Consider the following 21974-nt stretch of genomic DNA (forward strand, 5'->3'; position numbering starts at 1 on the left):
AACATCTACTAAGATTTACAATCAACAAAGAACACTACCAGTTCACAGCCCAAGCCTTCGGACTAAAATCCGCACCAATGGTGTTCACCAAATGTCTCGCAGTGGCTGTGTACCTGTGCAGGGAAGGGATTCATGTATACCCTTACCTCGACGACTGGCTAATAAAAGCAAGTTCACACAGGACATGCAAGGAACACGCACAGTGGGTCACAGAAACACTGACAGACCTGGGATTCTCCATACACTGGGGTAAATCCTCAATGGAACAGAAGCAAGTGAAGATCTTCCTGGGTGCACAGATCAACACCATACAGCGCAAGGTGTTCCCCAGAGACAAGAGAACACAGGCCCTGCTGAAGGAGACACGCCACTACCAGAAGGAGCGAGCTCTGACAGTGAGGACAGCGAGCAAGATCATGGGGAGGATGGTTTCCTGCATACACCTGGTCCCCAATATACAGCTCCACATGCGGCCATTCCAGGAATGGCTGCAACAACAATGGTCACAAGCTACAGGAAGTTGGGAAGATCTAGTGGTTGTAACACATGCAGTGCAGGAGGAGATTATGTGGTGGAACAGGGAAAACATAACAAAGGGGAATCCTTTAACACCACCAACCCCAACGGTGACCATCACCACAGATGCATCTCAGATGGGATGGGGAGCACACATGAACAAACTCGAGGTGAGGGGTCTGTGGACACCAGCAGATGCGGTCAGACACATCAACTACCTGGTACTGAAGACCGTGTTCCTCGCCCTGAAGGCATTCCAGAAACAACTGTACAACCAGAGAGAGTTGATACAAACAGACAACACAACAACGATGTTCTATATCAACAAACAGGGAGGAACGCAATCAGTCTCACTGTCCAACCTAGCGCAGGAAATATGGAGATGGGCCATGCCCCTCAAAATAGACCAGCTAGCCATACACCTACCAGGGAAGAACAATGTGGAAGCAGACTGGCTCAGCAGACAGACTTCAGCATGGAGCTCAATGCACAGGAAACGCAAAGGCTATTCAGGAGGTGGCGCACACCAGAATGCAAATTGCCGATACTTCGCATCCAGGCAATCAGAAGAACCACCCCACTCACCGGGCTCTTTTCGCTGCTACAGGCTCTGCCGCATCACCTCACACGCTGCTCTTCCTGGAAAGTAAAGGTACAGCCTACCACTCTGGTAGTTACGTCAGCCCGCTCCCGGGAGGCGCCTCCTCCTGCCCCCTCCCGCTGATGTTATGTTATGTAACTTTTATATAGCGCACGGCTACTCGATATGAGTGTCCCGGCGCTTTCCCCCTGCAGCTCAGAGTAAAAATAACACAACACAGCTAAAATGAGGGAAAAAGAACAACAGAGGAAAACAATAAGAGCAATAGACAGTAAAAACAGACTAAAGATTAAAAAGCCAGGTCTTCAGGCTCTTCCTGAACTGGAGCAAATTGGCAGTGCTGCGGAGCGGAAGAGGAAGCAAATTCCACAGCTGGGGGGCTCTGCAGCTGAAAGAACGCCCTCCCACGCGGGCCTTCCTCACCCGCGGGACCACCGCTTTAAAGAGGGATTCCGAACGCAGGGAGCGGACTGGACGATAGAAAGCCAGTCTCCGCCGCAGATATCCAGCCCCTGATCCCTGATGGTGTTGGAGCTGGCGGTGCCGGCTAGTTTTCATTTATTTAAGGGAAGGTGCCACACATTTGACTTTAGAATGTGACTCATACCATATGGTTCCAACTGGAACCATATAAATGTCATACATAAGCAGTCTGGAAACTTTGTCCAGCCCATTTAATAAAGTCATGGTTGATCTAAAAGCAGTCTGTAAACACGCTTCCCTAAAGTGCACCCCACAACGTCGCTGCTCTGCTCAGATACCAGTTAGCGGGGAGGCAAGACAGTACCACCTCTTTCCATAAGGGGCGGAGTTAATCAGAGCGTCCAATAAGCAGCCAGCTTCAAGCTCACAAGCCGACTATTTTCATAGAAGAGGAAGGAATCTTGAGACCGCGTCAAAACCGAGAACGTGCGCAGCTTCTGTGGCTGAGGGACTGACGTTCCTCCCCCTCCCGGGGTTCGGAGTAGTTTCCAGAAAGTGGGCACGACCGGAGCCATGGAGCCTGAAGCCATAGAAGGGGTAGGCGCAGGCCCCGTGGAGCCCACGGTGAGAGCTTACTGATAGCGGGGCAAACGAACACAACAAAAACGTCGAGGCAGTTGCATTGGAGGACTGGGCAAAAAGTGGGGCAGGTGACGAACCAGGAAGTTCAAGAGGGCACACTAGTGCGTGTCGGGATAGAACTAGTAGGCAAAGTAGTGTGAGGCGGACCTTGTACACGAGGGTAGAGGGCACAAGACTGCGGTGGTGAGGCGTGTGGCGTGCCTAAGAACAACACAAATTCTTCTGAAGCTGCACTGGCGAGGGGTAAGTGGAAACCACAAAAGATGGGAAAGGGGAGTGGTATTGGAAGCGGAACAGAGCAGTTTGGGGACTCAATGCCAAATATTAGACTAGCTAGTTTGAGAGTAATCTGCGGATTAAGAATACATTTTGATGGTACCATGGTTAGTTCAGAGAGAGCCTTGAGAATCTGTCATTGTACAGAAGATCGGCCTCGGTGGTTCTAAGAATTTTAGGGTCCTGGGCAGAAAGGGAATGTGCTAATCACATTAATCTCCCCCGTGCCTAAAAAAAAATGAACCTGTCCTCATATAACGCAACTGGTGCTATGTAAAGCGCTCTGATGCCCGATTCGGGTCAAGTTCGCGCTAAATAAAACTCTATAATTAAATAAACGTGAGCCATTCAGGGCTGTTTGCATCTCTATAGATGACTACTACTGAAGCTGCTTTAGGCAGAACCTTCCTGACCTGTAACCTGTTCCTGTCTGTCAAAAACCCACAAGCAGGGTTGTATTGGGATCAAAAGTAAGCCCGGGCACCCTAAAAATAAGTGTAGAACTTGAAGTAATGCATCTAGTTATTGTGCTCCCCTGCGTGCCAATGATTAGTTATGACGTCACTTGTCCTTGGCAATAGGAAACCTCTTCCCCATTCATTCAATAGCTAAGAAGTGTAACAGGACGAGTACGAATATTTTTAAAAAAAAAAGGAAAAATCCTTGTATTGAATACAGTATTTAAAAAAAAACATTTGTTTATTATTTTACAGCTTTTTGCATTTGTATAGACAGTACATCAGTTTTACACTTCCATCAGAAATTACAGGAGCATGGTGCTTACAACAGTAGAGGTTCTATCATGTGACATTGTGTACCATTGACACAAAGGTCTTAACTCCAACGCAACTCTCATGTTCACAGCATTAACATCTATCCAGTACATTAATCTATTCATACCATTACATTTCCAGGCCCTCTCCGATGGCCCTGCTAAGTAAATAGTTTCTCAGAGGTTGCCAAATATCCCTAGGCCGTGACGTGGATAAAGTCCGCCACAGGTGCTTGGCATTTAGGGCATTGTGTCATACGAGACGGATCTACGTGAGCCATCTTTACCGGCGTCATGTACATCTTGCTTAGGATTTTTGGAGTGTATTAGGTTCTGTCTGTGATTGCAGGATACTGTGCGTGTGTATTTGTAACACTTCTGCTATACCTTGTAAGTTAGAGGGTGCCCTAAGTATGTTTCCCATGCATTTCTCACTTTGGCGTCATGGATGGGCATTCATTCCAACCCTGAGCTATATAGTTTCGAAACTAGCCTGCCTCCCTCATTATCTGTGATAATCAGTTTAAGCGGCGTGAATGTGTTAGGTTCCAGCGGTTAGGTAGTTATGTGTGACCGTAGTGTGTTCTGAAGTCTAGCCAGCACAAAGTGATCTAAATATGGAGCACCTACGGATTGGGTGTCCTCGGTGCGGGAATAAATGTGGCCACCAGGGACCGTAACTCTAAACGTGCACACACCATACCTCTGCAGTGTGCGCTTAACTAGGGGTTCAGACATAATAGGTAACCATGGATTGTTAATCAAGGAGAGTTGTGAGGCGTATATTTCTGTGCCTCCAGTGACCCGTAGCAGTTTCCTCCAGTCCCTGCAAGTAGTGGATAGTCTTTGAATGTCAATTTGATCTTTTGGAATCCCCGCGGGTAACATCGCCCGCAGTGGAATAGGGGCTGCTAAGTCTGGCTCCAGTTTGGCATAAGGAATCCGATCATCAGGGTGATACCAATGCCATGCATACCTGCACTGTGCTGCTAGGTGGTAGTGCTGCACATTCGAGACTCCAAATCCCATTTTTAGGTCTCGTGCCTAGCGTTGCAGTGCGCAGCCCTGCTGGCGCAGCGAGAGACCTCATGGAGGGGCTTCAGAAAGCTGACCACACTCTCGTGCGTGTGCTTTTGTTGTCGTCAGCTGCTATTGGCTTGTGCGTGCTTTTAAAAAAAAAAAAAAAGTCAGCACGCCTTTGGTGGAAGGCGTGTGTATGTCCCAGCTTCTTTGGAAATGTAACCGCCCATTTGCCAGTGGTGTCAATTACGCGCGGCACAGACAACAGGCTCCCTCGCCCCTGCTCCTCTGTGGTGCAAGCTGGTTTCGATTCCCGCCCCCGCTCCCCTGTGGTCCGCGTGCACCACTGGTTTTGATTCCGTGCTTGTTCCAAATGTAATTGTAATGTTGAAATATTATCAGGCCTGAACGAGTTGGCTGGGATCCTGTCTGCACTAAGGGAATTTTCTGTTTCCGCTGCCCATGACCAGAAAAGGTCAACAAGATGTTTTGAAAAGAATTTCCCTGACTCATTTAAGCAAGGCGATCAGCCTGAGTTTCATTGACATCAGATGGATCGAACTGTAATACTACCTTGGAAAGATCGTAGAATACGTCCTGAACATATTGATTCGGAGAAAAGTGGCAGGAGAAACCTGGATGGTAGCCTGGCTCATTTATCTGGTGTGTTTTTAAAAATTATCATTGTGAATTCAATCTGGGCCCTGCGTGCCAGAAGTACGCTCTGTTTCTTTCCCGCCTCGTCTCTCTGAGCTCTTGCACACGCCAGACCACACGTTGCATGGGACCTCTCTTGGTCAGTACCTTGTGTTTTTGTTTCTGGCTCATTTCTGCCTCCTATCCTTCAGCTCGTGCATGCCCTGACCATGCGTAACCTTTGACCTCTCTCAGCACAGCGTTGTTTGTTCCCTGGGCGCTTGCATGCCCAGGCTATGCCAGACCCGGCCCCCCTTAGTATTCAATATCTGCAGGATCAAAGCCTGGGGTGCTAATCCTGAAGGCTCCTTGATGGCAATCTGCGCATGCGCCATTCTTTCCAGCATCACCCCTGTAATCAGATGACGGGGTTGCCTCCAAGCTACTTTCGATTCTCAGAAATGTAATGATAATAGTAATGCAGTCCAATCCTCTTAAAGTATTTTGCATAATCTGATACACGGTACACATATGGAAATAACTGGGTAGTGGAACTGTGCCATACGTGACTCTATGGACCAATCTCTTCCCACGCCATTTTGCACCCTGGAACTTCTAGGCCCATGATGAGAACATCAACTAAACAAGCATTTGCAATGCAATAGGTCTCGCATTTGCGAGAGTTGGAGCTATTGGAATTGTAAATGACCATGCCTTTTATTCATTTGTTTTGAAAACCTGCAAGCAGTGCATAAACATGCACTTTGTACATATAGTCCTTGCTTACGAGAAGCAAGGCTGTCAGTAAAAGAGACTACCAGCTTTGCTTCTCATAAGCAAGGGCTATAAGTACAGAGTGCTTGTTTGCGCACAGCTTGCAGATTGTCAAACGCGTAAATAAAAGGCAATGCCAATAGCTCAAACTCTTGCAAATGCGAGACCTATTGCATTGCGAATGCTTGTTTTTTTTTTTTTGCATGTATCCTCTTCACAACTGAAAAGGCTGCCATAGCATCAATGCTTTGTTCCACTGTTAAGCACCCTCTGGGATGCCACTGCCTACTTGAACATTACACACTCTAGCTGCCGTAACAACACTCCTCTTAGCACAAGACCTCATCTTGCATGGGCAGATTTAGCAAGTTTTCAGTGGTATGCTGTCTCCAGGACAGCAGTAGGAAAGCCATATATGCTGATCTTTTCAGCAAGATTCCTTCTGGGCAACATGGTTGTCAATTTTCTCACAGGCCAGGGAGGAGGGAAGGCTTAAAACTCAGATCAGATTTAATCAATCTACTTTGCATCCCTCCCCTCCCCACACTTCTGCTGAATTCTCAAATTGTGCCTCACCTGCTTTCCCTGTGCAACATGGCCACCGAAAGAAAATCCTAATCAAGGATTTATTTTGAGTGCATGGTTTAGAGAAGAAACGTTTTAAGATGGTCAAGGCACACAAAAGAACCATACTTTCTCCATAACGGTCCTGTCTGAAATGAAAACAAATTCTAAGTCCCTAATCATGAGCAAATATTGGCTTTGGCTAATGATATCTGTAATATCAATGGGGGATTAAAAAAAAAAGCACAACCCATAACTTGCAAAAAAGCCTTGTGAACTGTAGCAGTGACACTGGATGCAATGCTCATGATCGCTCCCTTAATGTAATAAATGTAGCTACATATATCATTATTTTTCAAGTCAGATTACATTAATAACACTTGCAATGAGATGACTTAAAAGCACAACTTTATTACATAACATTCAAGCCAAAACAATATATTTTAAGTGTTACTCATAAGTGTAAATAGTCGGTTGTAAGCGATATATTTAATGAGGGATTTGTGTTTTGCATGACTTATGTATTACAGAGCTCACCACAATTATATGATCACTGTGGATTTTAACTGCATTTCATTTTTTTAAACCTAGTTTAAGGCATCATAAACTGCCCTCACTGAATGTCAAATCTTTGGGTTTTTTATGTTGTTATGTTATACAGTTTATTAAGCGCGCAGCTGCCCCAGCAAAGGGGCGTCCCGGCGCTAGTCCTAAGTGAAGAAACATAACTGAAGTAAATAAAAAAGACGGAGAGACACTTTCTCCGGAAATAGATACGTTTTAATGGCTTTCCTGAATTGCAGCGCATCCTTTATCTCTCGAATTTGGGCAGGAAGTGAGTTCCAAAGCTTAGCCGCCAGGAACCGAAAGGAACGACCTCCTGCTCTACTGCGCTTGAACCGGGGTACAACCACCAGATTTTGTCCTGCCGACCGTAGAGGCCGCGTGGGCATGTACGGATTAAGCAGTGGGCTCAGCAATTTAGGAGTGGATAATCTAATAATTTTAAAAGCGATACACAAAGTTTTAAACTGTATCCGCTGAGCCACTGGAAGCCAATGAAGTTTCCGGATAGAGGCCGATGTAGGACTAAAACGTGGCAATCCTATTAATACTCTAGCAGCAGAATTTTGGATACGTTTAAGGCGGGTGATTTCCGCCTTATTAGCGCCAATAAGTAGAGAGCTGGCATAATCCAGCCTCGAAAGTACTGCCGACTGAACAATTAATTGTCTGGTGGCGGGGTCGAAGAATTTCCAAACTGGCTTAAGGCTGCGTAGAATGCCAAAACACGTGGCAGCAACCTTTTTCGTTTGAGCAGAGAAACTGAGCTCTGAATCTAACCAGACTCCCAAATTCTTCACTTCATTCTTCGGTATCGGGGCTGTCCCCAAAGAGGATGGCCACCAATGGTCGCCCCACAGGCCCACATTTCTACCAACCAACAGCACTTTCGTCTTAGCTGCATTTAATTGGAAACAGTTAGCTGTCATCCAATTAGCAACGGCTGCCAGACCTGCCTTGAACCTGTTGTGGTCCATAGTAACACCTTCCATTAGGGCAACCACTAGCTGCGTATCATCAGCGTAAGAAACGATGTTAAGACCCCATGTTTTAGCGACCGCAGCCAGTGGTTGAACATAAAGATTGAACAGGGTGGGGCTTAAAGCTGAGCCCTGGGGAACACTCTGCTCAATCATGATATATTATGATATACTGCATCAAGCTTCTTCGAGGCCCTGCACCCAGCCTGCCATGTAAGAGGGTGTGAGGCTGCTGTATGTGGCCTTTGCACAGTAAAGCAACTAGATGTTGAACGAGGATTATTTCCCCCAGTTTTAGGCAGATTCTTTAAGAACGCTTAACTTTTCCTGTTCCCTGCGTAGGTGGTGATTTTTTGGTTGTCCATGAATTGTACTCCCTTCAGTATTACTTTAGGTGGCGTCTTTGTCTGAATGCCAAAGACGGGGGTAGGTGATTGCTAGCTAGGTATGAGTTCTGAGGGGCCTAGAGGATTATTGTCCATCTTTCAACTGCCTTTGACTCACGATTTGTAGCAGAGGTGCATGGGGTGGTTGACTCAAGAATAGGCCATTAGTATAGATGAGGGCACAGGAAGGATACTTGACTGGGGCTGGTTTGTTCCATGTCACCGATGGTAATGTTCACAGACCTACACCATAGGTCTGCACTCTTTCTGCTGTTGGAATGAAATTTCTTAGCTGCTGGTTTGGAGTTTTTGTTTTATATATAGGCCTTGCTGTCGTTTTGCTTTTTTCCTGACATGCTGAAGTCTGTTTTTCTCTTTTAGTGGCTCCTGACACAATCAACAATCATGTGAAGACTTGCCGAGAGGAGCAGAAGAACCTTCATTTCTTTGCCCCAGAGTATGGAGGTGGGTTTAGAACACTACTTTGTGTACTAACTAATCGCTTGATGACATATTGCTGATAGCAAAAGACTGTTCCCCCATCTACTGCTCACATTACGTATTGCAGCAGTATGGATACAGCTGCAAATATACAAACCTATTTCATCAATTATTCTTTACATGTGTTCAAAGAACATTGATCTGTTGATGGCTCCACCCCTGGTCTACCAACCCAGAGCCATGAGCAAGAGTCTGTAGCCGCTTGGTGTATTGCTGAGCCTTCAGCATGTTAACAATGATCAACTAGGACCCTTTATCAGTCACTCTGCTTTCTCTACTTTTCTGTTATAACTTGTAGCAAATATGTTGAAACGTATTACATTAATATTGCACAAGTATTAGCTGTGTGTTTTTTCCAGGTAGCCAATCATCAGACTTAGACATTGCCTGTTGCAGAGTGGTTTTGTTGGTTGTCTACATGTTGTGTTGTCATTCGTGTGACTTGTATTCACCAAGCTTTCTCTAAACTGCTGCGCCATAAAGTTGGTATGAGTTTACTATTTAAAAGATGCAGATTTTGATGTATTAAAACATAGCCACCACCCTTGATTCCCACATTCTAAATTCAAAGTAATACTGTGGATTTATTAAGAAGCTTATGGGCTAGAAAATATCAAATCAAGTGGTCTTTGAACTCAGCCTGACTCAAGTTGCACTTAAAGTGTATGAACGCATTTCAAGTACAGCTTTACCGGTTCAGTGAATTATTGCTGGTGTCTACTCAGTGATATAAATAGCAGCAGGTACGTTTTGTGAAATTAGCAGTTTGTTTAGTCTTTCAAAAATTAAGGTATTTTTCTTCTTGGATGTGGTCCAGTAGAGCGTTCCAGAACCTAACCTCTAAGTGAGCATGCCAAACTGCTTGTATTAACTTTCATTGACTAATGGCATTCCTAAGAATATGTGAAGACTGTGAGTTAACTATCCTCTGCCATACCACCTTTACTCATGAACCCTGATTGCATTAACAGGATAAAGTGTTGCAGTAAATCCTTGATGCTGTAAAAGTTTTACCAAGCAGGTGAAATCCTAGATCACCCCCATATACGGACATCTCTTCCCAAAATGGGATGGCAAGCGGACTATAAATTAGTGTAATGAAATGTACTCACAAAGTGCTGTCATTCAAGGTATTAATATGTATTTGCACTGTGAACCAGTCCAATCTTTGCCTTATAGTTTGATGAGAAGATGTACTTCGAAGGATGATATTTTACTCCTGCCTACAGCAGTATAAAGTCTTTCAGAAAAAATGCCGTGGTCAAAGAAAATGAAGTTCACTCCAGAAAAAAACCATTACACTCTTTTTGTAATAACTGGGAACCATAGCACCTAGAATGCTAATGTCCAAGACTAGTTATCCAGAGATGGAATAATAATGCATTGGCAAGTTTGCCCCCTTAATAGGAAGATTTCTTGTCTGGAAAACCCTTCAAAAAGCTGTGGTCCTGGACACAGATGAGGAGTTGATTAAATAGAATAGTCTGGAACAATTTTATATTTATGATAGCCAATGTGTTACCATCCTATATATAGTTACGATCTAGGCCACTATGTAAATACCAGGGGTAGTTTTCCCGTATTCACTTTAGAGACAGAATGATTATGAATCTGCCTTTTATTTCCTTAAAATTGACAGTTTTTTAGTCGATCATACAGTGGCTTAGTTACAACTTTTGTATATTGTTTCAAAACAAGGTTTGCTAAAGTGAAGTCTAAAGTAAAAATGACTTAATATAATTCATATTCTCTAAAGCAGCTTAGACTTAAACCTACTATGTAGGTGTGGGCTTTATGGTTGGTGAAGGTTGAGAGCTGAGACAGATTTTCCTTTGTTTCAGAGGTTGCCAATGTGACGACTGCAGTGGACATTTACTCCTTTGGAATGTGTGCTCTGGAGGTGAGCTAGCTGCATATACTATGAGCTGTGAACCCTATGATTTTGGGCGGGAAATGGACCAGCACTGGGCAAAGGAGGGTGTGATTAGGCCAAACCTCTCCAGCGTGATGTTTTTGTGATTGTGTCCTACCAGATGGCTGTGCTGGAGATTCAGGGAAATGGAGAATCTTCGTATGTACCCCAAGAGGCAATCAACAATGCAATTCAGTCACTAGAAGATATCTTGCAAAGAGTGAGTATGAGACCAAAAGCTTTTTGGCTAGTTGTACATTGCTTGAAGTCACCTGGAAAGATTGAACACTAGAGAGAAAGGGTCTTTGCTCATGAGTATTGGTCAGGCTATGGGGTCAAGAAAGGAGGTACACGAATCTCCTTTGTTTTAGTTTTAAAAGACACTTCTGGTGAGCATATGAATAATCAATGGAAACTGTTTCTTGAGCACGCACTCTATATTTAGCCCTGTTCATACTTTGACATTTCGATGCAGTCAATATCCCTTTCTTTTGAGCCCACAGGGATCGACCTCTGGCTGTGACCAGTAGATAATAGGCATGTGACCAGACATTGTGCTCAGCAGCATTTCCCGTTGAGACTTTTAAAATAAACTTTTGGCCTGCCCAAAAGGCTATTTGAAAATGACTTATACTCAGCACTCCTAAGCGTGAGCCTGCAGTATGTCTGTTTGCCATGCCCAGGTAATAAAAACATCGCAATGTAATTAAGGATGCAGCAGCCTTCTCTTAATTTTGCCTCATACTAAAATGTTCTCTTGATATTTTGTTATGGACATTATACTTTTGGCAATTCAGTAAAATGTGTAATGTCAAAAGGTTAACAAAAAGCTAGTGTCACAATATATGGGGTATGCATGTTAGAGAAGCTTATTTTCGATAATTTAAATTTTCATTTGTGACTTAGCTGAATGATTTTCTTCATCATGAAACCTAGAGGTCATCTTGGCAGTACAACTGTTATAGATGGTTTTAGTATGGCTTTTTGCAAACATGATTGTAATACTTGAGAAATAGATGCATCTTTGTGGATGCAGTTTATCACCTGGGATTGGAGCACACATCCTAGGTCATAAAATCGAAACAGGAGTTCTGTTGTGCCATAGAACTTGGGTATTTGCCATATTGAATGTGAATGATGTAAAAACCAACCGAAAGGAAAACCGTAGAAGTGCTCTGCCTACATAATCTCAAAAAGATGATAAACTCCTTATTTATTATTTATGATGTACTTTGTTTGTTCATTGCATAGTTCGCATTAAAGACATGTGCATCGCAAAAGTAGTTACCTGTTATTGGCACAAGTTATGGCTTAGATCAGAGATGTGGTAATACGTGGCATTTCAACAGTGTAGTCTAAAAGAACAAGATGTCATTAAACCTGTGTAGCAACCTCTGCAGACCCTCTTCTGCTCTTGGGAGAGGCAGTCCCTAAAGTGCCATGAAGTTATTTGGTTGGTGTGGCGATAAACAGTAAACAAGCTTACAGTAATGTGTGGATGCTTTCTTTTCAGGAGTTTATTCAGAAGTGTTTGGAAACTGATCCCAACAAACGCCCAACAGCCCGAGAGCTGCTCTTCCATCAAGCCTTGTTTGAAGTGCCCTCACTAAAGTTATTAGCAGCCCACTGCATTGTGGGTCATCAGCGTGAGTAAACTGGCAGTGGGTGAAGCCTGTCCGCTTTAGTGTCTTAATACCAATAATCTGTTGGAATTTTGTACTGCAGATTTTGGATATGCTCTGAGCTTTTATTCAAAGCTAGTAAAGAAGTGAAGTAATTTAATATTGTGGCTGCAAAGATCTGTTGTCTAGGTTTCTGTTCTTGGTCACTGGGTGGGTTCCCAGTCTGAAGAATCTGGTTTGAGTTTTGGGTGGTTACAATTGTCAAAGGTGTTGTGACTCCTGTGTCTAAGGAATGCATCACAATCACAGCAAAGATTTCCAGAGGCACCAGCTATTTTGAGACCCTTCTTTCTTTGTTTAGATATGATCCCAGAAAATGCCTTAGAAGAAATGACCAAAAACTTGGACATGAGTGCGGTCCTAGCAGAAATTGTGCATCCTGGCAGGGAAGGAGTGCGCATGATGTAAGTGTTTGCTTTCTTATTTTATTTTTGTGGGGAGGGGTCGGTGGGGCGATGGGGATCATCTGGGAGATTGGTTTGTGTTTTAGGACTTTATGTGCATTAGATTGATAATGCTTCCCAGCTTTACTGTACTCAGTTTGGCTTTTCAACAGATTTCAATGACTAATTTCACCAGCAGGATAAATCAAAGTATGGTAGAATAGTTCTTGATCCATCAAACTGCCATTGTGCAAGTTGATTATTTCTGTACCTGTTGCATAATATCTTTATATGTATTTGTAGTGCTTAAGTGCTCTAAATCTGTTGTAAGGTGTTAATATTGGCATGAAGTAAAGCAAACTAAATGTGTATCTCTCTTGCAAGGAGTTGAAGCTAGTGTTTAATTTTCTACTCTCTAATGTAGCGTCTGTTTTGGAATAGATTGTTCATTGCATATGTAGGCATTTGTAGGCCCTCTAGTGTGCTTTTGTTGCCCATGTTATGTTTTGGTAGGATTGGCAGACTGCTCTAAAGTCAATTGGACACCATGTTTCTTGCCCTGGGCTTCCCATTTAAACATCATTGTGATTAGGTGTGTACCATTTTGGTCCCTTTTCTGCACACCAAATATTAGCTTAGTTAAGTCCTGACCATTGTAATTTTTGAGTTGTCTGGCTTGAGATTTTTTGTCAAGCTGTATTAGGCATTTATAGGGAGTGGTGTTGAGGTCCTTTATCACTTGGTATATAGGATGCTTGCGTGGCGATTACCCATTGACCAGGAAGTGAGAGCTAGTGTGTGTCCACAATGTGGTTTTCTGTGTATAAGTGAAATGAAGTTTACTTGTGCAGTTTATCGATACCTTTGAGTGTTAGTTATACAGAAGTTGTATATTATGCAAAGTCTTCTCAAAATATAGCACAGTTAGTGGGCTGCAAACATAAGTGAACAGTGAAATCTCCAGCATTCAATACCGAAGTTGGGTGTTAAGAGGGGGGTAAGTAAGGCTTCAGATTGGAAGCCCCAGCATGAATGTAGAGCTTTTTGTAGTGCTGCTGGTGTTTCTGAAAAGTGTTTTTCATGCAGTGCATTTCTGCATATAAAGTTATTTGTTATGACCTTTCTCCTCCTCTCCTCCTTAGGGGCAGGGTCTCCTTCCATCCCAGTCCCTTTCCATTGTTGCACATGTAGGTCTTCCTGCACTCTCCACTAGTGCCAGGCTGTACCCTACCTCTAAAGGCCACAGTCTTTGTAATCCCCTCACCTGCATTAATAGCATCCTGGCCTTTTATTGTCTGTAACCTCCCCTCGGTCAAAGTCTGTCAATGAGTTCCAAGGCCCTCCCACACCCTGATACCCCCTCACACCATCTCCTGGCATTTCCTATTAAAGCTGAGTTTGGTTTCCATGATCTCTCCATTTAGCGCTTGGTTCCTTCACTCTTTCCAGTAGTACTGGGGTCTTTGCTGTTCATAAGTTCCAAGGTACTACCCTACTCTTCTCTCCATGAATGTCATGGTCTCTGCTCATCCATATCCTATTAGAACTGTGGTCCTCCACCCCCAGCTCTGTTAAGGGGCATACTCTCTCCTTATTCTTGCCCATTTGGGATCTCTCTCACCTGTTCATTATATATTAGCCAGTTTCTCCCCTCCACCCTCTCGATACAAAAAGGGTTTAAAGACTAGTGTGATCATTGTTAATGAGCACTTTCTAAAGACTATAAAGTTGGAGGTTTTTCCCAAAATGTGTTCAAATGAAAAAATAATTACCCATTCAAAACTACATTGCAGCACACTAAGGACTACATTGCTATCTAAATGTGTGCATTGGAGGTAACACGGCCTGATGGACATCACATAAAGAGTTGAGTGCCCAGAGTGTTTGAGAAGTCTAGAGGCTTCCAGTCTCAGACTGTCTTTGTGGGCAGTTGCCAGATGGTTCTTTTCAGGCTTGAAAGAATTTGAACTTGGAAGACTGTGTGGCATTATTTAATCTAGTTTAGTCTATCAGGAATACATTTTTCGTCTTTGTTCAACCTTTTTCCGTCTCCAAGAAGCATTTTTGCCTAGTGCATTGCGCAGCGGGACAGTCCTTCAGTACTTCTTCCAGTCCGCTCGAGATCTGAGAGCCCCTTTATACCCAGAAAATTCCCTCTGGATAGGATGCAGTTGGTAGCAAATGGACTGCCAGGTTCCTTTGTTCCTGATGACCACTTCCGTTGAAGTGTATCATTTGGCTATCCCAAGATGCATTATTCTCTCCGCTTCAAATATTGCAGAAGCCCTATCTCGCCGCCCAAAGATTGCTAATCCAATCCAGGGCGTGGCTACCAAGGGGGCTACAAGCGCCGAGAAACTGGTTTAACAACAGGTTTTCAGATCCTCACCCAAGCATTACCCATTTGCCCTTCAAAGGCGGCTTCTCTTTTGAAGCTCCCTTTTGGGGCTAGCTCCTGTGTGGCTTCCTACTCCTACAGGAGGGAGCCAACACCTCTCCATAGCAGACTCTATTCTCTCCTTTCCTAGGAGTTGTTGGCATTTCTCCCCAAATGGGCAGAAGCCGTCTTGGAGACAGGCACCTTGTGCAACCATTCAGGGCACAGAAGACTAAAAGCAACAAAGTGGCAACTTCGTTAAAATAGTACACCACAACCTGTTCAATTTATTTTGACTGGAGAATCTAGTCAAACTCAATGTAACAAGTAATTTGATACCTGGGGGCATCAACTTTGGTTGCACTGTTAAGGAGTAACCCTGTACTCTCCAATCTGGCGACCAAGTCTTCCTACAGTAAAAACTGTCTTGTCATTCAGAAAATATTCCTCCAAAGCAAGCTGTTTTATAATGTTTAAATTTATGGTTCTTAAGAACACCTGTATTACAGATTACATTTAAATGACCTCCTTTCTTCCCAAATACTGGTCTTTGGTTCATGTGGAAATGCGGGGCTGTGTGCATAGTCATAGTGATTTTTATTTATATATCTATATTTTGTTTATCTGTCACAGCTTTTCTCAGTCCCCTGCTCTGGAGCTGGACAAGTTTCTTGAAGATGTAAGGTAAGAGTAAGGTTTACATACAGGTTTGAAAGCTGTGTACTGCTCTATAGAAAGGCAATCTTTCAGTCTTCTGCTTTTCAAGTAAATCACACTGGTTATGGTTTAGTCACACTAACCACTTTAAAGAACAAATACCACTATGCCTACTTAAAGTAGCATTGAATGATTGGTAGAATATGTTGATCTCTGGCTACCATTCTCCCCCAGTGAGTAGCAGAATTGACAAGCTTAAGAATGGTAACTTTGATGAAATAGTTAAAGAATAATATGTTCATATCATGTGTGGCTGTAGATAGACATGCTATACATACTTCTACCATCTAGTGATTGCAATAAGAAGTCTTGAGTCACATGGTCTCGGTGACTCCTCCTTTGGTCTTGGATGTGCTTCACCTCGCCTCCCCCACCTGAGGGGTGAGGTTGGCTAAGGTGGGCACACCTCCCTTCCTCACTTAGTTTTCCCGCCGGTTCTCCTGCCCAAAGTGGGGATCAGAACTGGTGGGGGCCAGTTCCTGAAAGCAGCAACAGACCTGGGGAAGCTCACAAAGGCGTCAGGCCTTTGAAGCTTCCCCGTCGTGGACCCTGCCCATCCTGGGGGAGGAGGCTTGGCACCTCGTCCCAAGATGTGCATGGTTTCAGGCTCCCGAGAGCAGCAGGCTCTTGACCTATGGGTCCAGAAACATGTCTGGTGGTGGCAGCTGAAAGCAGCCACTCAGCCTGGACCCTAGTGGTAGGTCGTTTATCAGGGGGCATCTCTAAGATGCACTTCTTAATGGCAGCACTGCACTTATAAAGTCTAAGAATGGTCTTAGACACTGTAGGGGTACAGGGTTCATGCACCTATACACTCACCACTGGTTTGGTGCACCCAGCCCAGCTAGAGGGGTGGCTGATCTATGCCAGGGCAGTGGGGTGTAGGCACGGCACACAGGGATGTGTACCATGTTGACTCTTCACTTTGTTCTGCACCAAGACATAAAGGGTGTGTGTGTGTGCGTTCGTGTGTGTGTGCGTTCGTGTGTGTGTTCGTTCGTGTGTGTGTTCGTTCGTGTGTGTGTGTGTGTGTGTGCCTGTGTGTGTTCGTTCTCGTGTGTGTGTGTGTGTGTGTGTGTGTGTGTGTGTGTGTGTGTGTTCGTTCTCGTGTGTGTTCGTTCTTGTGTGTGTTCGTTCTCGTGTGTGTTCTCGTGTGTGTGTTCGTTCTCGTGTGTGTGTTCGTTCTCGTGTGTGTGTTCGTTCTCGTGTGTGTGTTCGTTCTCGTGTTCGTTAGTGTGTGTGTGTTAGTGTGTGTGTGTTCGTGTGTGTGTTCGTGTGTGTGTTCGTGTGTGTGTTCGTGTGTGTTCGTGTGTGTGTGTGTGTTCTCGTGTGTGTTCTTGTGTGTGTTCTCGTGTGTGTTCTTGTGTGTGTTCTCGTGTGTGTTCGTTCTTGTGTGTGTGTTCGTTCTCGTGTGTGTTCTCGTGTGTGTGTGATCTCGTGTGTGTGTGTTCTCGTGTGTGTGTGTTCTCGTGTGTTCTCGTGTGTGTGTGTTCTCGTGTGTGCGCTCATGTGTGCATGTGTGTGTGCTCGTGTGTGCATGTGTGTGTGTGCTCGAAGATTGGCTCAATAAGCGCTGCATCCCTGAGAGGCCTTCCCTAGCTACATTGCCCTCAGTATCCATGGTACCTTTTACAAGGGACTGATCTGGCCAGAGAGGTGCCAATTGGATGTACACTGTACAATTTTGGGGAAAGAACACAGGCCCTGGGAACCTGATTTGCAGGGACCCAGGGCACATCTAGTCAAAATGCATCAGTAGTCTGACAAAAAGTGTGGGGGGAGTGGGGGGGTTACTGCAACAGAAACCCAGCTTCCTACAGAGTCACCAAGACTACTTCACTCGATGGATTTCCTCCATGAAAAGCAAGTTTTAATTGTTCGAGTCTGTGAGAAGTTGGCCTGGTATATGATCACTATTCTAGTGAGCACCTTGCACCAGTCCAAACAACCATTATGGTGATGGTTGTAAAGTCAACCTTATAGACCAGCTATCCTAGTGGTAGCATGGAGAAAGCAGTCTTAGGCTAACACTTCAGAGAGCATGTGAAGCCAATTGTTTTACCAATAATAACCCCTTGAATATCAAATGAAAGGACACCACACGAGGTATATATAAAATATATATGTATTTATTTCTAACACAACCCCTCTGCACTCCTTATGAGGTCAGAGTTCGAGATACAGCACAAGTAACTTAAATAGCATACGTTAAGTTGTACAATTACAATTCTGCCTTAGGGGCCTAGTAAACCATATACTAAAGAAGTGGTATAAGAACCACTGCAGGAATGGTGAATAGGCCTAGGAAATCGGTGGGGCTACACTGAATAACCACAGGTTAGAAAGCAGGAGTCCCACGGGATGCGTGTGCAGTGTCTAACCACACACGCTGGTTCTCATAGACTTAGAATGGGAACGTACAGTTTAGAAGCTCGTTGATTTCGGACAGTCCGGGTGGACTTAGAGGAAACCCAGTTAAATTAGGACACTAGGATAGTTAATACCCACGGGAGCACCGGAGTACTTGAGTTACCTCACCCAGTGGTACTCAAGTACTCCGGTGCTCCCGTGGGTATTAACTATCCTAGTGTCCTAATTTAACTGGGTTTCCTATAAGTCCACCCGGACTGTCCGAAATCAACGAGCTTCTAAACTGTACGTTCCCATTCTAAGTCTATGGGAACCAGCGTGTGTGGTTAGACACTGCACACTCATCCCGTGGGACTCCTGCTCCGGATCGGAGTCAGCAAGCCTTGGCAAAGGCAACCCACGCAGGATACGAATGGTACAGACCAGCAAGGTCTGTGGAGCTTCCCTTTTGCAGGAAAACAGGAGCAAGCCCAGAGCAAACAGGCAAGCAGCGTTGTTTCAAAATGGAGTCTTCAAGATGGCCACTAGCCAACGGGCCAGCAACCGGGAAGACGCGTCGAGAGGAAATGCAAGAGCGGGCCCCACGCGGCACTCGTGGAGGGCTGAGCTTCGGTGCACTTAAGACTCGGTGTTGGGGCTTCTCAAGTCCCAATGCACTACTTCGAGGACGCCTCAGAAGCTGCACAATTTAGCAAAGAGCAAAATGGCCAGGTGTCCGGTCCCACGATTCTCGTGTCCGCCACGGATCTCAGCTTTGCTGGAGGTGTGGGTCGGGGTCAGAGAAATCTGGAAGTCCAGTCCTGTGAAGCAGGTTCGTCAGGATCCTTCGGGAGCAATGGCAAAGCAAACCGGCAATTCGCTAGGTGGTGCCTGTTTGCACAGGGTGGTCACTCCTTGACCACAAGGGAGATTATTTAGTCTTCTCGTTGCAGTAGAATGTCGAAGGTCCAGAGTTTCGTGTCAGAGTTTCAGTTCAGGATAATCTCAAGTCTCTAGACTCAGCTCCTAGCTTTATACAAATTAAACTGGCTGGATTACCTGCTAGGTCTCTCCTATGGGCGGAACCAGGGAAGGGGGTGGTGACACCCCTTTCCCTTTGTCCAGTTTCGCGCCAGAGCTGGGGCTGGAGTGCCCCAGCAACTGGTTTCAACCGGACTATGCATGGAGCACCTTGTGTGCCCCCAGGCAGTGTCTCATTCCTTTCAACCCATCCTGCCCCAATACACTATAGCCTGTCTGGGGAGGTGCTAGCACCTCCCAGGGCAGGAAACCTATTGTCCAGGCCTCCCTCGCTGGAAGGGCTCCCAGCTGCAGGAGGTCAGACTTGTGTCTGTGGCAGCAGCATTCATTTTGTGATGCTGAGGCTCTGTTTAACTTTAACCGGGTAAAGCTACAACTACATGTCTTCTTCCTCTAGAAGGGTGGAATGCTACCCCCGCCGCCAGAACTGGCGGGGGGGTAGTATTCCAAAGCGTATGACACCTTACACGGCATGTTTTGATAAAGCCAAACCAAAGGTAGCATTTAACTGCGAGGATTATAATGCATTTAAGAGTATATGGTATGGCTATATCATAGAACAGCTATAAGGACATGGTTCCGAAAGCTGCAGACAGGATCAGCTCATGCTAGAGCACCATCTCGCATAAAACCAAGCACTCTGCCTCCAGGATTGTTAAGGCCTGCCATACGAGTGACTTATAGGTATATATGTGTCTATATATATATAATGGTAGGTATAGGAATACTATACCTAAGCAAGGGGTGATTACATGACCTTGCCCCAGCTGAGTGATCAGCCAGTTGTATCAATTTGGATGGCCAGCCATGGGTGGCATAATTCATGCTGCAGCCCCTGGTAGGCCTTGGATGCACCTATGCCTTGGGTACCTATGGTACACTATACAGGGGCTCACAACGGTGACCCAACATCCAATTAGATTTGTACCTAAAGTACATGGAGTCCATTTTACAGAGAGAGCAGATAGCCTGGGGCCCTGAATAGCAGGATCCCAGGCCAACTAAGTCGAAAACCAGCTAAACACTAGGCAAAAAGTTGGGGGTAACCATAGTCCGATATCCATCCTCCTACAGAGTCTAATACTAGATGGCTGGAATACGCAGAGCATGTGAATCTACAGCACCACATACAATGAACAGATGCTTACAGGGTAAGTAACATTATCCTTAGTGGTGGATCAGAACAGTTTGAGGTGATGGTTTCATTTTCAGTAATAACTACACTGTTGTGGTGAAACTGGGAAAGTTGATTGACTTGGTGACGTGTTGACTTAAGGATTATTTCTCCCTTACAGGAATGGAATCTACCCTCTTACAGCCTTTGGAATGCCGAGGCATCAGCAGCCTCAACAAGAAGTCGTGAAGTCTCCCATCGTTCCTCCATCTGTGAAGACTCCCACACCTGAGCCTGCAGAGTTAGAAACCAGGAAGGTGAATTGGCACAACATTTTAGATAACTGCTAGATGTAATGCAAGATATTTTAGACCAGTATTTTTCAGTTGCAGTCTCGAGGTGAAAGTTATGAAGACCTGCTGGACTCTCTTCCTATACACTCACCGTGCAGATTTGTTTACGAATAGAACAGTAATAGAGAGTACTGTATGATGTTTTATTGCTCCTTTTTTTTTTTTTTGTAAAACGTGTTTTTATTCAAAGTTTGTTTTTCAGAAAGGGGGAAGGGAAGGAAAGAAAAGGGGGACAAGAAAAAGGAAATAAATAGGCGACAATACCGCCACAAATCCCACACAGGGGAAACCGCAAAGTGTATTGGGGAAAAAGCAATGAGCAACGAAGGAGGTTGGAAGGACCAACAGCTAGCCCAACTGCAAGTCCAGAGTCCATTCGAAAGTTCGCAGGGCATGCCCATAAGTAGTCCGTGGGCATTAGAAGCAAGGGGCAGAGCGAATCAAAAGCTCGGAATCCCCAAGAGCTGAGCGCTGTCGCAACAAGTAACCTAAAACGGACCCCAACTGTAACCCTCCCACCCCCTCCCTCCCCCAGTGGTGACGATGCCACATTCACACATTGTAGTAAACTGGATAGTCATGCAATCAGATCATACCTGAAATAGGTGTAAGGCACGTAGCGTGGGTGGGCACACCGCAGAGGGCAGCCCAGATGACAAACTAACAAGAGGCCCCCAACGGAATAAGAAGTTTTTAAAATCGCCCAGGAAGATGTCCGCCACTCTCTCCATGCTCAATAGCTCCCACAGTCTCGCGTGCCACAGTGATATAGCCGGGGCATGCGGTTTCTTCCATGCCGCCGCCAGCGTAAGCTTAGCTGCTCCTAAGCATAGCCATTGAATGCGCTTGTCCGCCTTAGTTTGATGTTCCAGCAGTGGATCTCGGAGACCCAATAGTACATGGGCCACCGAATCCGAAATCGGATACCCCAATATCTCCTTGATGTGGGCGAGGATCTCCGTCCAGAAGGGCCGAATGATTGGGCAGTCCCACCAAATGTGGTGGAAATCTCCCAGTAGGCCACAACCTCTCCAGCATCTATCCGAAGACGCAGGGAATATACGGTGGAGCTTGACTGGATATAAATACCAGTCATACATAGTCTTCAAGTGGGCTTCCCTAAGGCGCACGGAGTGGTTGTGCGTGGCTATATCCCTCCAGAGGTACTTCCATTCTGTATCAGTGATGTCACGATCCAAGAGCACCTCCCACTGTCCCATGTACCGAGGGCGCGGGGCGACCGTGGTGGCCAGAAGCAGGCCATATAGGAAGGAGATCGTCCCTTGCATCGTAGACTTGCGTAGTAGAAAGGATTCGAAAGGGGAAGGAGGACGTGTAGCGGCCTCGCCGACTCCTGGCGATGTCGCCCAATGGAGAAGCTGGGCATGGTG

At 45.2% G+C, this 21974-nt stretch overlaps 1 protein-coding gene across 1 annotated transcript in view; it reads left to right on the plus strand.

Moving 5' to 3' along the window:
- Positions 1–21974, plus strand: part of NRBP1 (nuclear receptor binding protein 1) — a 249469-nt gene that overhangs the window by 159118 nt on the left and 68377 nt on the right. The window contains exons 7-13 of the mRNA XM_078650110.1: positions 8536–8619; positions 10497–10555; positions 10689–10787; positions 12081–12213; positions 12551–12653; positions 15643–15693; positions 20412–20547. Coding sequence (XP_078506236.1) covers positions 8536–8619; positions 10497–10555; positions 10689–10787; positions 12081–12213; positions 12551–12653; positions 15643–15693; positions 20412–20547 — 665 coding nt within the window. The remainder of the gene's footprint in view (positions 1–8535; positions 8620–10496; positions 10556–10688; positions 10788–12080; positions 12214–12550; positions 12654–15642; positions 15694–20411; positions 20548–21974) is intronic.

Source organism: Lissotriton helveticus, chromosome 6 (assembly GCF_964261635.1).
Source record: "Lissotriton helveticus chromosome 6, aLisHel1.1, whole genome shotgun sequence".
In the NCBI taxonomy this organism is placed as follows: domain Eukaryota; kingdom Metazoa; phylum Chordata; class Amphibia; order Caudata; family Salamandridae; genus Lissotriton; species Lissotriton helveticus.